The sequence below is a fragment of the Xenopus laevis genome, chromosome 3L, assembly GCF_017654675.1.
Source record: "Xenopus laevis strain J_2021 chromosome 3L, Xenopus_laevis_v10.1, whole genome shotgun sequence".
Taxonomy (NCBI): domain Eukaryota; kingdom Metazoa; phylum Chordata; class Amphibia; order Anura; family Pipidae; genus Xenopus; species Xenopus laevis.
In genome coordinates this window covers 3,744,684-3,764,687 of record NC_054375.1, presented here as the reverse complement: position 1 = coordinate 3,764,687, position 20,004 = coordinate 3,744,684, and the positions used below count along the sequence as shown (strand labels likewise).

The 20,004-nt window shown below is 41.6% G+C and overlaps 1 protein-coding gene across 1 annotated transcript in view; it reads left to right on the top strand.

Annotated features, from left to right (window-relative positions):
* LOC108710556 (metallophosphoesterase domain-containing protein 1) overlaps positions 1 to 20,004 on the top strand; it is a 41,279-nt gene that overhangs the window by 9,271 nt on the left and 12,004 nt on the right. The window contains exons 2-3 of the mRNA XM_018251682.2: positions 8,923 to 9,152; positions 18,129 to 18,310. Of these exons, the coding sequence (XP_018107171.1) occupies positions 9,001 to 9,152; positions 18,129 to 18,310 (334 nt within the window). The 5' untranslated portion in view covers positions 8,923 to 9,000. The remainder of the gene's footprint in view (positions 1 to 8,922; positions 9,153 to 18,128; positions 18,311 to 20,004) is intronic.

Here is a 20,004-nt window from a genome sequence, read left to right as displayed (position 1 = left end):
GTTTATGTTATTGGGCTAAGGTTTTGTCTCAATTGGACTGACTTTTTCATGGAGAACTAAAGTTTGCCTTTGATTTTCTTAATAAGACAAAACAAAATCCCCAAAATTATTTTATTTTCAGTAGGTGTGGGAAGCCATCTCAGCAACCTTCAGCTCCAATCTGCGGTTTTCCGTTCTATTCAGCGGCTTTCGGCTCCAATCTGCGGTTTTCCGCTCTATTCAGCGGCTTTCGGCTCCAATCTGCGGTTTTCCGCTCTATTCAGCGGCTTTCGGCTCCAATCTGCGGTTTTCCGCTCTATTCAGCGGCTTTCGGCTCCAATCTGCGGTTTTCCGCTCTATTCAGCGGCTTTCGGCTCCAATCTACGGTTTCCCGCTCTATTCATCGGCTTTCGGCTCCAATCTGCGGTTTTCCGCTCTATTCAGCAGCTTTCGGCTCCAATCTACGGTTTTCCGCTCTATTCAGCGGCTTTCGGCTCCAATCTACGGTTTTCCGCTCTATTCAGCGGCTTTCGGCTCCAATCTGCGGTTTTCCGCTCTATTCAGCGGCTTTCGGCTCCAATCTACGGTTTTCCGCTCTATTCATCGGCTTTCGGCTCCAATCTGCGGTTTTCCGCTCTATTCAGCGGCTTTCGGCTCCAATCTACGGTTTTCCGCTCTATTCAGCGGCTTTCGGCTCCAATCTACGGTTTCCCGCTCTATTCATCGGCTTTCGGCTCCAATCTGCGGTTTTCCGCTCTATTCAGCGGCTTTCGGCTCCAATCTACGGTTTTCCGCTCTATTCAGCGGCTTTCGGCTCCAATCTACGGTTTTCCGCTCTATTCATCGGCTTTCGGCTCCAATCTGCGGTTTTCCGCTCTATTCAGCAGCTTTCGGCTCCAATCTGCGGTTTTCCGCTCTATTCAGCGGCTTTCGGCTCCAATCTGCGGTTTTCCGCTCTATTCAGCGGCTTTCGGCTCCAATCTGCGGTTTTCCGCTCTATTCAGCGGCTTTCGGCTCCAATCTACGGTTTTCCGCTCTATTCAGCGGCTTTCGGCTCCAATCTGCGGTTTTCCGCTCTATTCAGCGGCTTTCGGCTCCAATCTGCGGTTTTCCGCTCTATTCAGCGGCTTTCGGCTCCAATCTGCGGTTTTCCGCTCTATTCAGCGGCTTTCGGCTCCAATCTACGGTTTTCCGCTCTATTCATCGGCTTTCGGCTCCAATCTGCGGTTTTCCGCTCTATTCAGCGGCTTTCGGCTCCAATCTACGGTTTTCCGCTCTATTCATCGGCTTTCGGCTCCAATCTGCGGTTTTCCGCTCTATTCAGCGGCTTTCGGCTCCAATCTACGGTTTTCCGCTCTATTCATCGGCTTTCGGCTCCAATCTGCGGTTTTCCGCTCTATTCAGCGGCTTTCGGCTCCAATCTGCGGTTTTCCGCTCTATTCAGCGGCTTTCGGCTCCAATCTACGGTTTTGCGCTCTATTCATCGGCTTTCGGCTCCAATCTGCGGTTTTCCGCTCTATTCAGCGGCTTTCGGCTCCAATCTGCGGTTTTCCGCTCTATTCAGCGGCTTTCGGCTCCAATCTGCGGTTTTCCGCTCTATTCAGCGGCTTTCGGCTCCAATCTGCGGTTTTCCGCTCTATTCAGCGGCTTTCGGCTCCAATCTGCGGTTTTCCGCTCTATTCAGCGGCTTTCAGCTCCAATCTGTGGTTTTCCGCTCTATTCAGCGGCTTTCAGCTCCAATCTGTGGTTTTCCGCTCTATTTAGTGGCTTTCAGCTCCATTCAGTGGCTTCTGACTACAATCGGCAGCTTTCGGCTACTTTTGCGACTTTTGGCTCCAATCTGCAGCTTTCAGTGGCTTCCAGCTCCTCTAAACAGTTTTGGCAACTCAAGGGGGGGCACAGTTAATATGGGAAGTGCAGCATGGACTGGGCCCCCCTTAAAGCTTTAAAAACCACCGGGCCAGTACATTTCTCCCCCTGTGGCCCCCTGATGGTGGCCTTTCTGCCATAGAGAGAGCAGTAAGTACAGGGATCACTGCACCCGGTGGTGGTCCCTAACGTCAGATCGTGCCCCATAGATAAAACATGTATATATGTATATTTATTTGTATAGCGCTCCTTGAGAGCAAAGCACTGTACAGCAAAGCAATAAATTAGGAGTGACAAACAAGGGGTCATTGGAATAAAAAGTAACAATTAGGGGCAGATTTATCAAGGGTCGAATTTCGAAGATAAAAAATACTTCGAAATTCGACCATCGAATTAAAATACTTCGAATATCGAATTCAACGTTTTTTCAGCGAATTTGGGTGTCCTGCGGTCGAAGTAAAATCTAATCAAAGTAAAAATGATTCGAAGGATTTCAGCGATCGATCAAACGATTTTTCTACGACTTCAAAAAACTTAGAAAACTGCTCTACAAGGTCCCCATAGGCTAACATAGCACGGCAGGTTTAATTTGGTGCAGTATTGAAGTCAAAGTTTTTTTAAAGAGACAGTACTTCGATCATCGAATGGTTGAATATTCGAACTATTTTGCTTCGAATCGAATTCGAAGTCAAAGTTAAAGTCATAGTATGCAATTCGATGGTCAAAGTATCCAAAAAATGACTTCGAATTTCGATTTTTTTTTTTAACTTGAAAATTCACTCGAATTCACTTCGACCCTTGATAAATCTGCCCCTAATTGCATTATTAGAAATACAATTCACATAAATATAAAATATAATTACAATACAGATGAAGTGCTCAGTGTCAAGGAAACAAAAGGCTGGAGGACCCTACCCCGTAGAGCTTACAGTCTAAATGGGAGGGTAACATACAGACACAATTCAGAGGGGTATTAAGGTGCTGTGAGTTACAGTTTGTTACACTGATATATAAGTGCCAGTTCAGCTGTTATCCAGGTGCTCCCAGAGGGAGTCTTTGAGTTTTGTTTTAAAAACACTGACTCTCCGGAGAGATTCAGGAATGACATTCCAAATATAAGGAGTCACAAGAGAGAAGGGTTTGATACGGGAAACAGCAGTAGTAGTGGGGGGTACAAGCAAGCGGTTGTCTGAGAGGAGCGGAGGTTTCGGCCAGGAACATATAGGGGCAAATTCACTAAGATTCGTAGTTGCGCCAGGCGTAACTTCGCCGCACTTCGCCAGGTGTAGTTTCGCCAGCGCTTCGCAAATTCACTAAAATCCAAAGTTGCGCTCAGGGGTAGCGTAAGGTTGCGAAGTTGCGCTAGCGTTGCTTTGCTAAGTAAAGCGAAGTTACATTAGCGAAGGCTAATTTGCATACGGCGCCAAATTCAAATTTCAATGGAGGAATACGTAGAATCACTACAAATGGCTAGAAAAGCTTCAAATCAGCAAATAAAATGTTTTTTTTGCCCTACACATGTGCCCACTGTCTAGGTAAGTTGCCATGAGTCAGGAAATGTAGGGGGGAAGGAGGGGAGCCCCAAAAATGTTTTCGATCTTTTTCAGCCTATCACCCATAATGTAGAAAACACGCCAGCGTTTTTTGGGACTTAGAAAAATTTTTGACTTTTTTTGAAGCAATCCCTATCTACTCTATTGTGCTTCGCCTGGTCTGAGGTGGCGAAGGAAGTCTAGCGTAAAAGGTAGCGTTCAGTACACTGCGCGCGTTAGTGAATTTGCGCAGTTACGTCGCTAGCGAAACTTCGCCAGGCGTAAGGGTGCGAAGTAACACTAGCGAAACTACGCCAGCGTTCGTTAGTGAATTTGCGCAGTAACGAAAATGCCAAACGCTATCGAAATAACTATAGCGTTCGGCGCTTCGGCGCTTAGTGAATTTGCCCCATAGAGAGACAAGAGATGAGATGTAGTGAGGTGCAGAGGAATGAAGGGAAGGTTATGAGGAGGAGTTTATAAGTTATTCTTTGTTTTATTGAGAAAGCCATGATAAGGACTTCAGCAGCGGAGGGGCCTGTACCTTTTGGATGAGAGGAGGAGAATTCTGGCAGCAGTGTTTAATACAGACTGTAGAGGGGAGAGATGGCAGTTAGGGAGGCCAGTTAGTAGAAGGTTACAGTAATCTAGTCGGGATAGGATGAGAGCATGCATGAGTGTCTTGGCTGTATCAAGTGAAAGGAAGGGACGGATTTTGGCAATATTGTATAAGAAAAATGACCGTTTTTGACAGTGGTGTTAATATGATCAGAGAAGGAGAGAGAGGAGACAAAGATTCCCCCAGACAGCGAGCTGAGTTGACAGGATTAATGAGCCATCAATAGAGATAGTAAATAGGGGAGTAGGACCAGGCTTAGGTGCAAAGATGATAAGTTCAGTGTTAGGTTGAGTTTGAGGTGGCGCTGGTTCATCCAATTTGAGATAACCAGGAGGCAGTTAGAGATCTGAGCCTTTGTTTCAGCTGTTAATGAAGGGGTGGATAAATATATTGGGGTACATCAGCATACAGATGATAATTAAAGGCAAATGAATGGATGAGATCTCCCAAAGACAGAGTGTACAGGAGAACAACAGGGGACCAAGTACAGAGCCTTGTGGCACCCCCACATTAAGTGGAACTGGAGATGAGGTTTTGTTATCATAAGAGACAGTGAATGATCGATTAGAGAGGTAAGAAGAGAGACAAGATGCAGCATCGTTACATGACATTTCACCTCCTAATTGTTGAGAAGAAAGCAAAAAAAAAAAAAATGGAACCAATAGGAAGATATAGAGCAGGGACACACATTTCTAATCTCAAGTAAAAGAATGGCTAATTCTAAGCAACTTTTCAACTGGCCCTCATTTTATGTAATTCACTCTTTCCAGCTCTTGAATGGGGGTCACTGAACCCATCTAAAAAACAAATGCTCTGTAAGGCTACAAATGTATTGTTATTACTACTTTGTATTCCTCATCTTTCTCTTCAGGCCTCTTCAGTTTCTTATTCAAATCAATGCATGGTTGCTAGGGTAAGTCTGACCCTAGCAACCAGACGGCAGAAACTGCAAACTGAATAAAAAGCTAAATAACTCAAAAACCACAAATAATAAAAAATGAAAACAAGTTGCAAATTGTCTCAGAATATCCCACCTCATTTAAAGGTGAACAACCTCTTGAATGCAAAAAATCAAAAAAGAGCAAAACCACAGGTAACGGATCACATCCATGAGCTTTTTTTGGAACAAGCGAATCGCGTCAGGTATTCGGCTGATGTGGAAAAAGTGATGGTGATTACACCGAACGCCTCTCAGTATGTTCCCTTGAGTCACAATGTGGAACCATAAATATAATTTGGGGGCATCAGGTTATTAAAATTGCCAGTAACATAGGCTGCAGTTAATGAGCTCTGGGGCTCCATGCAAGTACGGCCACCAATGAATTGTCAGGGATAATCAGAGGAGATTTCTTATAGGTCAGAGCCCTGCCTGGGAAAACAGCAAAACATCACACAATTGTTATTTCAACAGATAAATCGCAATTATTGCAACAAAGTGACTGGAGAGCACTTTAAAAGGTGTAATTGGCCTTGGAAATGTTCATTATTTATTCAGCACAAACCTATTCTTTTGTTTTCTAGACGAATAAGACACTTTTTATTTTTTGCTCAGTGTGTGGGGGTGAAATCCCCCCGTTCTGTTAGGGGCTGCGTAACTCTTTAGTGCCTTCACTCAGAGAATGGAACGTACTCTGCTCCTTTGTAATGTTTGCCTGGGAGTGCATGAAATCTCTATATGTGATTTGCCTGACAGCAGAGAATATACAGTGCAGCAGCGCATATGAGCCTTTATATATGATTTGCACTGCAGAGAGTATACAGTGCAGCAGTGCATGTGAGCCTCTATATATCTCTTGCCTGGTAGAATATACAGTGCAGCAGCGCATGCAATCCTCTATATATGATTTACCTGGCTGCAGAAATGTACATTGCAGCAGCGCATGCAAGCCCCTATATATGATTTGCCTGGCAGAGGAGTATATATAGTACAGCAGCGCATGCAAGCCCCTATATAGAAGCTCTCATGCACTGCTGCATTGTATATTCTACCAGGCAAATCATATATAGAGGCTCATATGCGCGGCTGCACTGTATATTCTCTGCTGCCTGGAAAATCTTATAAAGACGATCACATGTGCTGCTGCACTGTATATTCTATGCAGTGCAAATCATATATATATAGGCTAGCATGCACTGCTGCACTGTATATTATATTCTGCCAGTCAAATCATATATTGAGGCTTGCATGTGCTGCTACACTGTATATTCTCTGCTGCCAGGCAAATCATATATAGGGGCTTGCAGCGCATGTGAGCCTCTATATATGATTTGCCTGGCAGAATAGAATATACAGTGCAGCAGTGCATGAGAACCTCTATTTATGATTTGCCTGGCAGCAGACATATACAGTGCAGCAGTACATAGAGTATACAATGCAGCAGCGCATGCGATTCTCTATATACGATTTACCTGGCGGCAGAAATATACAGTGCAGCAGCGCATGCAAGCCCCTGTATATGATTCGCCTGGCAGCGGAGAATATACAGTGCAGCAGCGCATGCAAGCCCCTATATATGATTTGCCTGGCAGCAGAGAATATACATTGCAGCAGTGCATGCAAGCCCCTATATATAATTTTCCTAAGATAATTGAATTTATAGTGGTGCATTGTGTGTCTGTGTCGCCCCTACAAATAAAGCAGACCTTGGCCCTGTGCAGGGTCCTCATCATCTAACGTTACGCCACTGCTTTTGCCCTCCATTAAAACTGCTGCGGCAACAACCCTGCAGTCATTACGTACAGGCATTGTCATTGGCTGCCAGTAGGTAGTAGGTCCCTATATCAGAGGCAAATAGGCACACGGCTAGTGGGGTAACAACATGACTTTAGGCAGATGATTTGTTACTTAAATATCTATTAAAATTGCACATCATTTAGGGCCGCACCCTTCATACATAGGCACCCCCGCCATCACCGACTCTGCTGCAGCAATTGTTGCTCCCCTGATTATTCCCCTTCACTACACGTCAAGAGCATTAAAAATAAAATAATTCAAGTGGTTTTTTTGTTTCTCCAGTCATTCTTCCGACAAAACCGCTCCTGACCAACCTTTCTTTAAGCGAATAATTAATTAAAAATGTGATTGATGCGCTTTAATCGCGTCGCACCCTGCGCAGAGTTGTCGCTTATTCCTCTCAATAAAACCGCAATTAAAAAAAATCCGGTGCTGCTTCTCCTGCCTGTTAGTAATTACGTCTGGAAAAAAAACACCTTCTGTTCTTAAAAACAAAGCGCCGTCACTTAAACGCTGCCGTTTAGCGATGTTTAACCGCTCGCAGCCTGTCATGTGCCTACAATTAAATTGCTTTTTATCTTTCAGAGGAACAGACGTTAATACGAAAAAAAAAAAAAAAAAAGCAGACGACTGAGTGATGTTTATAGTTATTAACACTTAGGGGGTTATTTATCAAGCTCTGAATTTATCTCGGTATTTCTAAGATAAAAATCCGAATTCCCGAATGGACCTTATTTAACGTTCAAAAATATAGGTTCGGGCAACCTTTGCCCAAAAAGTCAGAAGTTTATGGACTTTTCCGAAAAAACTACGATTTTTTTGGCCCAAAATCCCCGAAATCCTTTGGATATCGTTACTGACAGCAGCGCAGACACTGGGACCTTCCCCATTACAGGATCCCGGGAGCTTTGAGATGCCGGGTTTTCGGATTCAGAGTTTTCATACCATCGGACTTTAACAAATCCCCAAAAATTCGGATTTTTTTTTTTTTAAGGTCCGAAAAATCCGAATTTTTCACATTTCAGGTATTTGAAGCTTCCAACAAAGCAGGAAATTGGACCTTCCCCATAGGCTAACATTGACTTCGGTAGCTTTTAGATGGCGAACTAGGGGGGTGGAAGTTTTTTCTTAAAGAGACAGTACTTCGACTATCGAATGGTCGAATGGTCGAACGATTTTTAGTCCGAATCCTTCGATTCGAAGTCGTAGTCGACTATCTTAGTCGAAGGTCGTAGTAGCCCATTTGATGGTCGAAGTGGCCCAAAAAACACTTTGAAATTCAAAGTTTTTTTAATTCGAATCCTTCACTCGAAGTTAGTGAATCGGCCCCTAACAAATCCCCAAAAATTCGGATTTTATTTTTTTTAAGGTCCGAAAAATCAGAATTTTTCACATTTCAGGTATTTGAAGCTTCTAACGAAGCAGCAAATGGGGCTGTTGTTTTGGAAATCTCCAGTTTTCTTCCAAAAATTCCATCAAGCTTTTGGCTGGCGAGGGAAAGGGGGACTTTATGCCCCAATGGGTTAATAATGATGCCTTGAATTTCCCCAATGTGACAAGTGCAATCGCTGCTTAAAGATTCAAAAAAAAAAGCAGACGACTGAGTGATGTTTATAGTTATTAACACTTAGGGGGTTATTTATCAAGCTCCGAATTTATCTCTAATTTCTATTTCTAAGATAAAAATCCAAGCAACTCCAAATTCCCCAAATGGACCTTATTTATCATTCAAAAAAATAGATTCGGGCAAACTTAAGACCTTTGCCCAAAAAGTCAGAAGTTTACGGACTTTTCCGCAAAAACTACGAATTTTTTGGCCCAAAATCCCCCAAATCCTTTGGATATCGTTACTGACAGCAGCGCAGACACTGGGACCTTCCCCATTACAGGATCCCGGGAGCTTTGAGATGCCGGGTTTTCGGATTCAGAGTTTTCATCGGACTTTAATAAATCCCGAAAGATTTTTCACATTTCAGGTATTTGGAGCTTCCAACAAAGCAGCAAATGGGGCTGTTGTTTTGGAAATCTCCAGTTTCTTCCAAAACTTCCATCAAGCTTTTGGCTGGCGAGGGAGAGGGGGGACTTGTTTATGCCACAATGGGTTAATAATGATGAATAATGAAGTGCAATGGCTGCTTAAAGATTCAGCGTGAAATAGTCAGGCTCTCTCTTTTCCATGTGTTCTTTAGGTGGGGAAGGTATAAGATGATCCCTCCCTATGTCGTTGCTGGAGGCAGATAGTAGAGCTGTTCCTATGATACAAAAGAATGGCATTCACCCACTCGCACATCGTGGCATCCAGGCGGCATCCCCAGGGCCGGGTATTAATGGAAGTGGACGAGTACAGCTGTAACCCCACGCAAGCCTTTACTTTCTACAACATCAACCAAGGACGTTTTCAGCCGCCGCACGTGCAGATGTGAGTACAATCCCCGCCTGGATCATGTCTTGAGTGTGACTGTCTCTTTAACGTTAATACTGTCTGTATCTGCAAAATCCGGACATTAACCCCATTTTATCCAAATGATTTAAAGTAGCTTGTACTTGATCCCAGCTAAGATATAATTAATCCTTATTGGAAGCAAAACCAGCCTATTGAGTTTATTTCATGTTTATATGATTTTCTAGTAGAAAGATTCAAATTACAGAAAGATCCATTATCCGGAAAGAGCATTCTGGATAACAGGTCCCATAACGGTACTTGGTCCAAACTAAGATATGATTAATCCTTATTGGAAGCAAAATCAGCCTATTGGGTTTATTTCATGTTTATATGATTTTCTAGTAGACTTAAGGTATGAAGATCCAGATTATAGGAAGATCTGTTATCCCGAAAACCCCAGGTCCCGAGCATTCTGGATAACAGGTCCCATAACGGTACTTGGTCCAAACTAAGATATAATTAATTCTTATTGGAAGCAAAACCAGCCTATTGGGTTTATTTCATGTTTAAATGATTTTCTAGTAGACTTAAGGTATGAAGATCCAAACTATGGAAAGATCTGTTATCTGGAAAAGCCCAGGTCCTGAGCATTCTTGAAAACAGGTCCCATACCTGAACTTAGACCAAACTAAGATATAATTAATCCTCACTGGAAGCAAAATCAGCTTTTATCCAAATAATTTAAATTTTTAATAGTGATGGGCGAATTTGTGGCGTTTCGCCGAAAAATTTCCTGCGAAATTTACGAAACGGCACCAGCATCTAGTTTTTGACGCCAGCGGCCGTTGTTGGCACCGGCGTCCTCTTTTTTTTACGCAGTTGTCCATTTTTTTGATGCCGTTGAATTTTCGCGGCAGTTTCATGGGAATTCGCCGCCAATTCGCACTTGCTGAATAAATTCGCCCATCACTAATTTTTAACAGTCGCTTGTACTTGATCCCAACTAAGACATAATTAATCCTTATTGGAGGCAAAACCAGCCTATTGGCTTTATTTCATGTTTATATGATTATCTACTAGACTTAAGGTTTGAAGATCCAAATTACAGAAAGATCTATTATCTGGAAAACCCCAGGTCCTGAGCATTCTGGATAACAGGTCCCATACCTGTACTTGGTCCAAATGAAGATATAATTAATCCTTATTGAAAGCAAAACCAGCCCATCAGGTTTATTTAATGTTTAAACGCCAGGTCCCGAGCATTCTGGATAACAGGTCCCATACCTGTAGTTGCAATACATTTTATAGCAGCAGTGCCCTAGTGCATCATCATTTATTTATAATATAACCAACAGGGGACGTTCAGTGCATTAACAAAGAAATAAAGGTTATAGAATGTGAAAGGAGCGTTAGAGGACCCTGTGTGCAGGAGCTTACTATCTAAAGTTGGGGCAGTGCACAGAAATGCTGTTTTACGGTGATTCACTATTTTCACTGACACCAAAAAAAAAAAAATCCAGCAATAGAAATGAAGTGAATGTCTGTAAGTAATTGTAAAACAGCGTCCCAGACTTTCCCCAGCCAGTTAGTGTGCATTCAGTACGAAATTAATTCAAATACAGGTATGGGACCTGTTATCCAGAATGCTCAGGACCTGAGGTTTTCCGGATAACAAATCTTTCTGTAATTCAGATCTTCATCCCTTAAGTCTGCTAGAAAATCATATAAACATGAAATAAACCCAATAGGCTGGTTTTGCTTCCAATAAGGATTAATTATATCTTAGTTGGGATCAATTACAGGTATGGGACCTGTTATCCAGAATGCTCGGGACCTGGTGTTTTCCGGATAACGTATCTTTCCGTAATTTGGATCACAGTCTACTAGAAAATCATATAAACATGAAATAAAGCCAATAGGCTGGTTTTGCCTCCAATAAGGATTAATTATATCTTAGTTGGGATCAAGTACAAGCGACTGTTTTATTATTACACAGAAAAAAAAATTATTTTTAAAAAATTTGGATTATTTCGATAAAATGGAGTCTATGGGAGACGGCTTTTCCGTAAAACGGGTTTCCAGATAACGGATCCCATCCGTGTATTGTGCTAATATTCCTCTTGCCACAGAGTTCCACTTGTGAAGGTACAAAAGGGATTTGTGGGAGGTATAGGACACGTCTCTGGGGTTGTTATAAATCCGAGCTGCACAGTCTATTGACATAGATTCACAGTGTGCTGGTGTATTTATAACATATATATATATATATATATATAGACATATACAGGGCCGCCATCAGGGGGTAGTCAGTCAGTATCAGTGCTGCAGTTTTGAAACGAGCCCCCTTGCGAGCGCCTGAGCCGTGCGTGCGGCCATCCCGAACAGCCGAAATGCGGAAGTGCCGAAGGACACGAAGCAACGAAAAGAGCCGAACTCCCGAATCGGCGAAAAGACCCGTAGTCAAGGCGGAGGCGAAGTTGAAGTCTTGAAGCCACAAGTTCAATCCTAGTGAACACCAATTTTTTTTTTTTTTTTAATCCCCTGGCCACCAATGTATTATTTTAATATTCGATAGGCCCCTGACACCAATGTTTTTTTTTAAAAAAAAATTTTTGGGGCCCCAATTTTTTTTAACTTGTAAGGGGGGCCCTGGCACCAATTTTTTTCAAAAAAATATTTTTCGGGGCCCCAATTTTTTTTTAACTTGTAAGGGGGGCCCTGGCACCAATGTTTTTTTTAACTTATATTTTAATATTCTATAGGCCCCTGACACCAATGTTTTTTTTTTAAAAAATTTTTGGGGCCCCAATTTTTTTTAACTTGTAAGGGGGGGCCCTGGCACAAATATTTTTTAAAAAAATATATTTTTCGGGACCCCAATTTTTTTTTAACTTGTAAGGGGGGCCCTGGCACCAATGTTTTTTTTTTAACTTATAAGGGGGCCGTGACCTTCAATAGTTTTTTATAACTTGTCTGTGGGTTAATTTTTTAGTGCTGATGTCTGTGTGGTATTTGGGCGGGATGGAGTGGAGCTTGGGTGGAGTGGGTGGGATCTGGGGCGGGGCTTGGGAGCTAGTGTGGGAGGGGCCCACAATGGCGGCCCTGGACATATACAGTCCACTCAACTGTCATATAGTTTCTCCTGAAATACATAGCAACATGGTGGAAAAAAGACACACGTCCATCAAGTTCAACCTTAAGTCTATATATAACCTGCCTAACTGTCAGTTGATCCAGAGGAAGGCGAAAAACCCTCCTGACCCTACTCCAATTTATTTTTGACTCCAAGATGCAATGGGACCAGTCCCTGGATCAACTTGTACTGTGAGTTATCTCCCATATCCCTGTATTCCCCGATCTCACCACTTCTTTATAACAAAGGATTTCTGCTCTTTAACGGGATATCACTAACGGCAATACCGCGATCGCAAACGCACAGGCTATTTGGCACTTTTATGCGTTTCCTCATTGCGAACACTTTATGGATATTATCAAACACAATAATATTTTATGCCGAATTAATTCTTCTTTTTTTTTCCGCATGACGGTTGCTGCTGTCTGGCAAATTTGTTGTAAGGCAGAAAAATCGTAGAGAGAGGAAATTCATCGCCTGACAACTCGAGACTTATTTTTATGGCAACCAGCAAAATAAATAAATAAATAAATAAAAAATTTTATTGCATTCCATAAATATCTACCAATAGCCGCAGCTTTTTTTGTTTTTTATTCTTCTTGTCTATTTCTTTTTTTTTTGAAAAAAAAACAAACAAAAAAAAAAGCAATCGCGTCAAATAGACAAGTGCAAAGTCTGTTAAATATTAAATTGAAATATTGGTGAAACGGAAGGAAATGGTTTGGGATTATTTTGATCTCGTATTTTCTGATGATTGCTATTGGAGGTTATATGAAGCCGTGTAGATAAATGCGGCTAGTGATTTTATTGTTTTAGAATAAAAAATTAAATGGCAGCGTGTGATTGGCTAAAAGGAAAGGATAGTGTAGTAGCAATGGGGACCCCTAGGAAAGTGAAAGGCAAGTGCTCTGATGATGAAATACACATGATGATGACATCATAGCAGTCGATGCAGACATTGGTTTCAACAGAGAGGGGATTTGCTCTGCCCCCCAAACTTAGAGGGACCCTCTTGGCCTAAAAATGTAACGATGATGAAAACATGAAGGAATTATTAAAGGGGTTGGTCACCTTTAAATTAACTGTTAGTATGATGTAGAGAGGGATATTCTGAGACAATTTGCAGTTGGTTTTCATTTTTTATTATTTGGGGTTTTTGAGTTATTTAGCTTTTTATTCAGCAGCTCTCCAGTTTGTCATTTCAGCAGTCTGGTTGCTAGGGTCCAAATTCCCCTAGCAACCATGCACTGATTTGAATAAGAGGCCGGAATATGAATAGGAGAGACATGAAAAGAAAGACGAGTGATAGAAAGTAGCAATAACAATACATTTGCAGCTTTACGGGAGCATTTGTTTTTTTTTTAGATGGGGTCAGTGACTCCCTTTGAAAGCTGGAAAGAGACAAATAATTAAAAAAATAAATAATGAAGACCAATTGAAAAGTTACTTAGAATTGGCCATTCTATAACATTCTAAAATGTAATTTACAGGTGAACCACCCCTTTAACTCACTATAAAACATTTATTTGATTATAGGTTTAGTATTTATATCAGGGGTGAAGCCCTCCCGTTGTCATCGACTTTTAACCCCCAGCAGCCCGTGCAGTCTTTTGGGCATAATTTAATTTTCCAAGTTAGTGCCCTGGTTTTCCTTTATTGACTTGGGACCACTCATCTATGAGGGACAATGGGGCTCATTTATCAACATTGGGCAAATTTGCCCATGGGCAGTTGCCTATAGCAACCAATCAGTGATTAGCTGCAAGCAGAACAACAAATGCAGCAATCTGATTGGTTGCCGTGGGTTACTGACCACAGACAAATTTGCCCAGTGTTGATAAATGACCCCCAGTGACAATGGGGCTCATTTATGAACACTAGGCAAATTTGCACATGGGCAGTAACCCACGGCAACCAATTAATGGGCTGCTTTCATTGCTCAAACTGCAGGCAGCTAAAAAAAAAAAGCCAGTCACTGATTGGTTGCTAAGGGTTACTACCCAGGGGCAAATTTGCCCAGTGTTTTTAAATGAGACCCAGTGAGTTTTGTCATCATTTATCATATGACTTTTTTTTTTACCCAAAAGTCAAGATTTTTATTGGAACATGCCCTGACTCAGTAGGGAGCACTTGATAGGTTGCCGTGCAGTTGTTGAGTGGGAAGCAGGACAAATTCTATTCGTCTATAGAGAGTCAGACTTTGGGGCAGATTTATCAAAATTCCGAGGGTAAATTTGAGTTTTCCCAAAAATTGTTTCCAAGCGTTTCTCAACTTGCGTGTTTGTGTACTAAGCACAATTCAGCAGGAACAGCCCCTAAGTTTGCTCATAGTCTGTACAGAGAGATCCCATAAAACTATGGCAGCATAGGTATTCCCTGTACTAAGCACAATTCAGCAGGAACAGTCCCTAAGTTTGCTCATAGTCTGTACAGAGAGATCCCATAAAACTATGGCAGCATAGGTATTCCTCTGTACTAAGCACAATTCAGCAGGAACAGTCCCCTAAGTTTGCTCATAGTCTGTACAGAGAGATCCCATAAAACTATGGCAGCATAGGTATTCCCTTGTACTAAGCACAATTGAGCAGGAACAGCCCCTAAGTTTGCTCATAGTCAGTACAGAGAGATCCCATAAAACTATGGCAGCATAGGTATTCCCCTGTACTAAGCACAATTCAGCAGGAACAGTCCCTAAGTTTGCTCATAGTCCGTACAGAGAGATCCCATAAAACTATGGCAGCATAGGTATTCCCCTGTACTAAGCACAATTCAGCAGGAACAGTCCCTAAGTTTGCTCATAGTCTGTACAGAGAGATCCCATAAAACTATGGCAGCATAGGTATTCCCTGTACTAAGCACAATTCAGCAGGAACAGTCCCTAAGTTTGCTCATAGTCCGTACAGAGAGATCCCATAAAACTATGGCAGCATAGGTATTCCCTGTACTAAGCACAATTCAGCAGGAACAGTCCCTAAGTTTGCTCATAGTCTGTACAGAGAGATCCCATAAAACTATGGCAGCATAGGTATTCCCTGTACTAAGTACAATTCAGCAGGAACAGTCCCCTAAGTTTGCTCATAGTCTGTACAGAGAGATCCCATAAAACTATGGCAGCATAGGTATTCCCTGTACTAAGTACAATTCAGCAGGAACAGTCCCTAAGTTTGCTCATAGTCTGTACAGAGAGATCCCATAAAACTATGGCAGCATAGGTATTCCCTGTACTAAGCACAATTCAGCAGGAACAGTCCCTAAGTTTGCTCATAGTCTGTACAGAGAGATCCCATAAAACTATGGCACATAGGTATTCCTCTGTACTAAGCACAATTCAGCAGGAACAGTCCCTAAGTTTGCTCATAGTCTGTACAGAGAGATCCCATAAAACTATGGCAGCATAGGTATTCCCCTGTACTAAGCACAATTCAGCAGGAACAGTCTCTAAGTTTGCTCATAGTCTGTACAGAGAGATCCCATAAAACTATGGCAGCATAGGTATTCCCTGTACTAAGCACAATTCAGCAGGAACAGTCCCTAAGTTTGCTCATAGTCCGTACAGAGAGATCCCATAAAACTATGGCAGCATAGGTATTCCCTGTACTAAGCACAATTCAGCAGGAACAGTCCCTAAGTTTGCTCATAGTCTGTACAGAGAGATCCCATAAAACTATGGCAGCATAGGTATTCCCTGTACTAAGTACAATTCAGCAGGAACAGTCCCCTAAGTTTGCTCATAGTCTGTACAGAGAGATCCCATAAAACTATGGCAGCATAGGTATTCCCTGTACTAAGTACAATTCAGCAGGAACAGTCCCTAAGTTTGCTCATAGTCTGTACAGAGAGATCCCATAAAACTATGGCAGCATAGGTATTCCCTGTACTAAGCACAATTCAGCAGGAACAGTCCCTAAGTTTGCTCATAGTCTGTACAGAGAGATCCCATAAAACTATGGCAGCATAGGTATTCCCCTGTACTAAGCACAATTCAGCAGGAACAGTCCCTAAGTTTGCTCATAGTCTGTACAGAGAGATCCCATAAAACTATGGCAGTATAGGTATCACCTGTACTAAGCACAATTCAGCAGGAACAGTCCCTAAGTTTGCTCATAGTCTGTACAGAGAGATCCCATAAAACTATGGCAGCATAGGTATTCCCCTGTACTAAGCACAATTCAGCAGGAAAAGTTTCTGATGGTTCCTTTATCAATTACTGAATTATAGTAGTGGCTATTTTTAATGAATAAGTTGAGTTACTCGTAGTAATTGTGGATAATCTCATTGCACTAATCATTAGCTATTTTCGCTGTTAGAATCAGTAATCCAATAATTATGGTCCCATTTGTAATTAAGGAGGGATCCATATCTGTAGAGCTGAAGCATAAAACAGCAGTGAGTTAATTAATCAGATATGATTGGACATTGTTCAGAGTTTAACGAGACAACACTCAGTGACTTTACTGATCACCTGCTCAGCTCACATATTATTCAAATACCCACAGAGACTTTTTATTGAATTCTTTCAATGAGAAGAGCAAAAAGGTTAATTCACCCAGACACGTTATAATTAACTGTCGCTGCTCCCAGCCCTCTGATACCACAAACTCACACTAATTAAAACCTAGTGAACTAACGACAATTATATTATGATCTGGGGTTTCCCCTCCAAGAGACTCGACTGAATTTAAATTGTGAGTTTCTTAATCCGCTGGAGAACTTGGCTGGAACAGGGAAAGCCTTTCGGGTGGATGGATCCTAAGGGGCGGGAAGATATGGATGTCAATCAAAGCTTCTCCATGGGGATTTTTTAGTATGACTTTTCTTAAAATTGAATTTTTTTAGCATGATAGTAGAGAGTGATATTCCGAGACAACTTTTTTTTTTTTTTTTATTTGTTGTTTTTGACTTATTTAGCTTTTTATATCCAGTTTGCAATTTCAGCCGTCTGGTTGCTGGGGTCCAAATCCCCCTAGCAACCAGGCACCGATTTGAATAAGAGACTGGAATATGAATATGGAGAGGCCTGAATAGAAAGAGGAGGAAGAAATTGGACCCTGGCAACCGGACTGCCAAGCAAAATAACTCAAAAACCACAAATAATAAAAAATGAAAACCAATTGCAAATTGTCTCAGAATATCCCTCTCTACGTCATACTAACAGTTAATTTAAAGGGGAACGACACCTGTAACATTTTAGCATTGACAGGGATGCCTCTTACACACGGGCGGTTTTTCCTGCGCTCCCCTGCGTTGCACTTTCTTCCGTTCAGCCGCAGGGGAGCGCAGCTCAATTATCGTGAAGAGGGTTGTACGCATGTATGTGCCGAATTTGGGTGAAATGCAACATGCTGCTTCCCACCTGCGTTTGGCGCTTACATGCGTCTGTTTGAGTACAGCCCCCTTCACAATAATTGAGTGTTCCTATTCCTGCGCTCAACTGCGGCTGAACGGAAGAAAGTGCAACGCAGGGGAGCGCAGGAAAAACCGCCCGTGTGTAAGAGCGTTATAAAAACGTGAAACCAGGGACCAACCTCTCCTCGTTCCATTGCAACTGTTGCTCATTTCTCCCCACACGGGTCCCAGCGGAGCTAATTACTACCAATGTGTAGCTTTTTGTCTAATCACAAGTGGTGGGAGGACGTGTGAATGAGCCTTTCGCCTAAATATCTTAATGCGCATTTCTCACGGAATGCGACTTATTGAACTTGCATATTTATAGCGCTCAGCGGGAGGAATCTGTATATGAAATTAAACTGCTCTGATGTGGCTGAGCGTTCGTTATTGTGTAACATTTTGCCCTTACTTTATATATTTTTTAACAAATCTGTACAATAGAAAGTTTTTCCAAATATTCAGCAGTTCTTCTGCTCTTATATAATCTCCAGGGTGGACCCTGTGCCCCACGATGCCCCCAAGCCTCCCGGCTACACCCGCTTTGTTTGTGTCTCCGACACCCATTCCAGGACAGACCTCTTGCAGATGCCATACGGAGATGTCTTAATTCACGCCGGAGACTTCACTGAACTGGGGCTTCCGAGCGAAGTGAAGAAGTTTAATGACTGGCTTGGTAAGTGCATTAAAGGATAAGTAAACCTTAAAAATAAGTGAATGTAAAATTGATGAGGGAGCTATTCTAAGCACTTTTGCAATGTATATTCATTATTTATTTTGTTTTGATTCCAAGATATTAAGGGATACATGTACTGTTAATATGAATGAATTTTGTTACAACAGCACCACCTGCTGGTCAGTTTCCCACCAGTCTGACCAGCAAGTAGTCAAGGAAGTTGTCAGGAGAAAGAAAGAGGCTGATGTTCTTCTGCTTAGGAAAGATGTGAGAAAGGCTTATAATTTTATTCCTAAGCAGAAGAACATCCTTTAAAGAGAGAGACCCCCTTTATTCTGTATTATTGTAGGATGATGGGTGGGACTCCCATTGACACATTGGGGGTTATTAACTAAACTCCGAATGCAAAAATCACAAAAAAATATGACTTTTTTATTTTTTTTTATCAAATCTGAAATCACAAATTTTTCGGAATTTATCAAACCCCGAAGATGGAAAAGTCCGAATCTGAAAATCCGGCATCTCAGACCTGTCGAGGTTGCGTATAAGTCAATGGGAGAAGTCCCGATGATTTTTTGACGTGCGCTGGGTTTCGTGCAATACCGCGCAGTTTTCGGGCACAAATCTGAGTTTTCGGATCAAAAATCTGAAAAAATCATGAAAATCAGATAAAAAATCCGAAAAAATGGTGAAAAACTAATTTTCGCAGACACTTGGTATGGGATCCATTATCCGGAAACCCGTTATCCAGAATTACGGAAAGGCTGTCTCCCATAGACTCCATTTTATCCAAGTTTTTAAAAATGATTTCCTTTTTCTGTGTAATGATAAAACAGTCGCTTGTACTAAGATATAATTAATCCTTACTGGAAGCAAAATCAGCTTTTATCCGATAATTTAAATTTTTAACAGTCGCTTGTACTTGATCCCAACTAAGATATAATTAATCCTTATTGGAAGCAAAACCAGCCTATTGGGTTTATTTCATGTTTATATGGTTTTCTAGTAGACTTAAGGTATGGAAATCCAAATTACAGAAATATCCATTATCCAGAAAACCCCAGGTCCTAAGCATTCTGGATAACAGGTCCCATACCTGTACTTGATCCCAACTAAGATATAATTAATCCTTATTGGAGGCAAAACCAGCCTATTGGCTTTATTTAATGTTTATATGGTTTTCTAGTAGACTTAAGGTATGAAGATCCAAATTATGGAAAGATCCATTATCCAGAAAACCCCAGGTCCCAAGCATTCTGGATAACAGGTCCCATATCTGTAATAATAAAACAGTAGTTTGTACTTGATCCCAACCAAGATATAATTAATCCTTATTGGAGGCAAAACCAGCCTATTGGCTTTATTTCATGTTTATATGGTTTTCTAGTAGACTTAAGGTATGAAGATCCAAATTATGGAAAGATCCATTATCCAGAAAACCCCAGGTCCCGAGCATTCTGGATAACAGGTCCCATATCTGTAATAATAAAACAGTCGCTTGTACTTGATCCCAACTAAGATATAATTAATCCTTATTGGAGGCAAAACCAGCCTATTGGGTTCATTTAATGTGTATATGGTAAAAGTATGAAGATCCTTTAAAGGGGTTGTTCACCACTGAGATAATTTGCTAATTTTTTTTATTATTGAAGTTTTTTGAGTTATTTCGCTTTTTATTCAGCGGCTCTTCAATT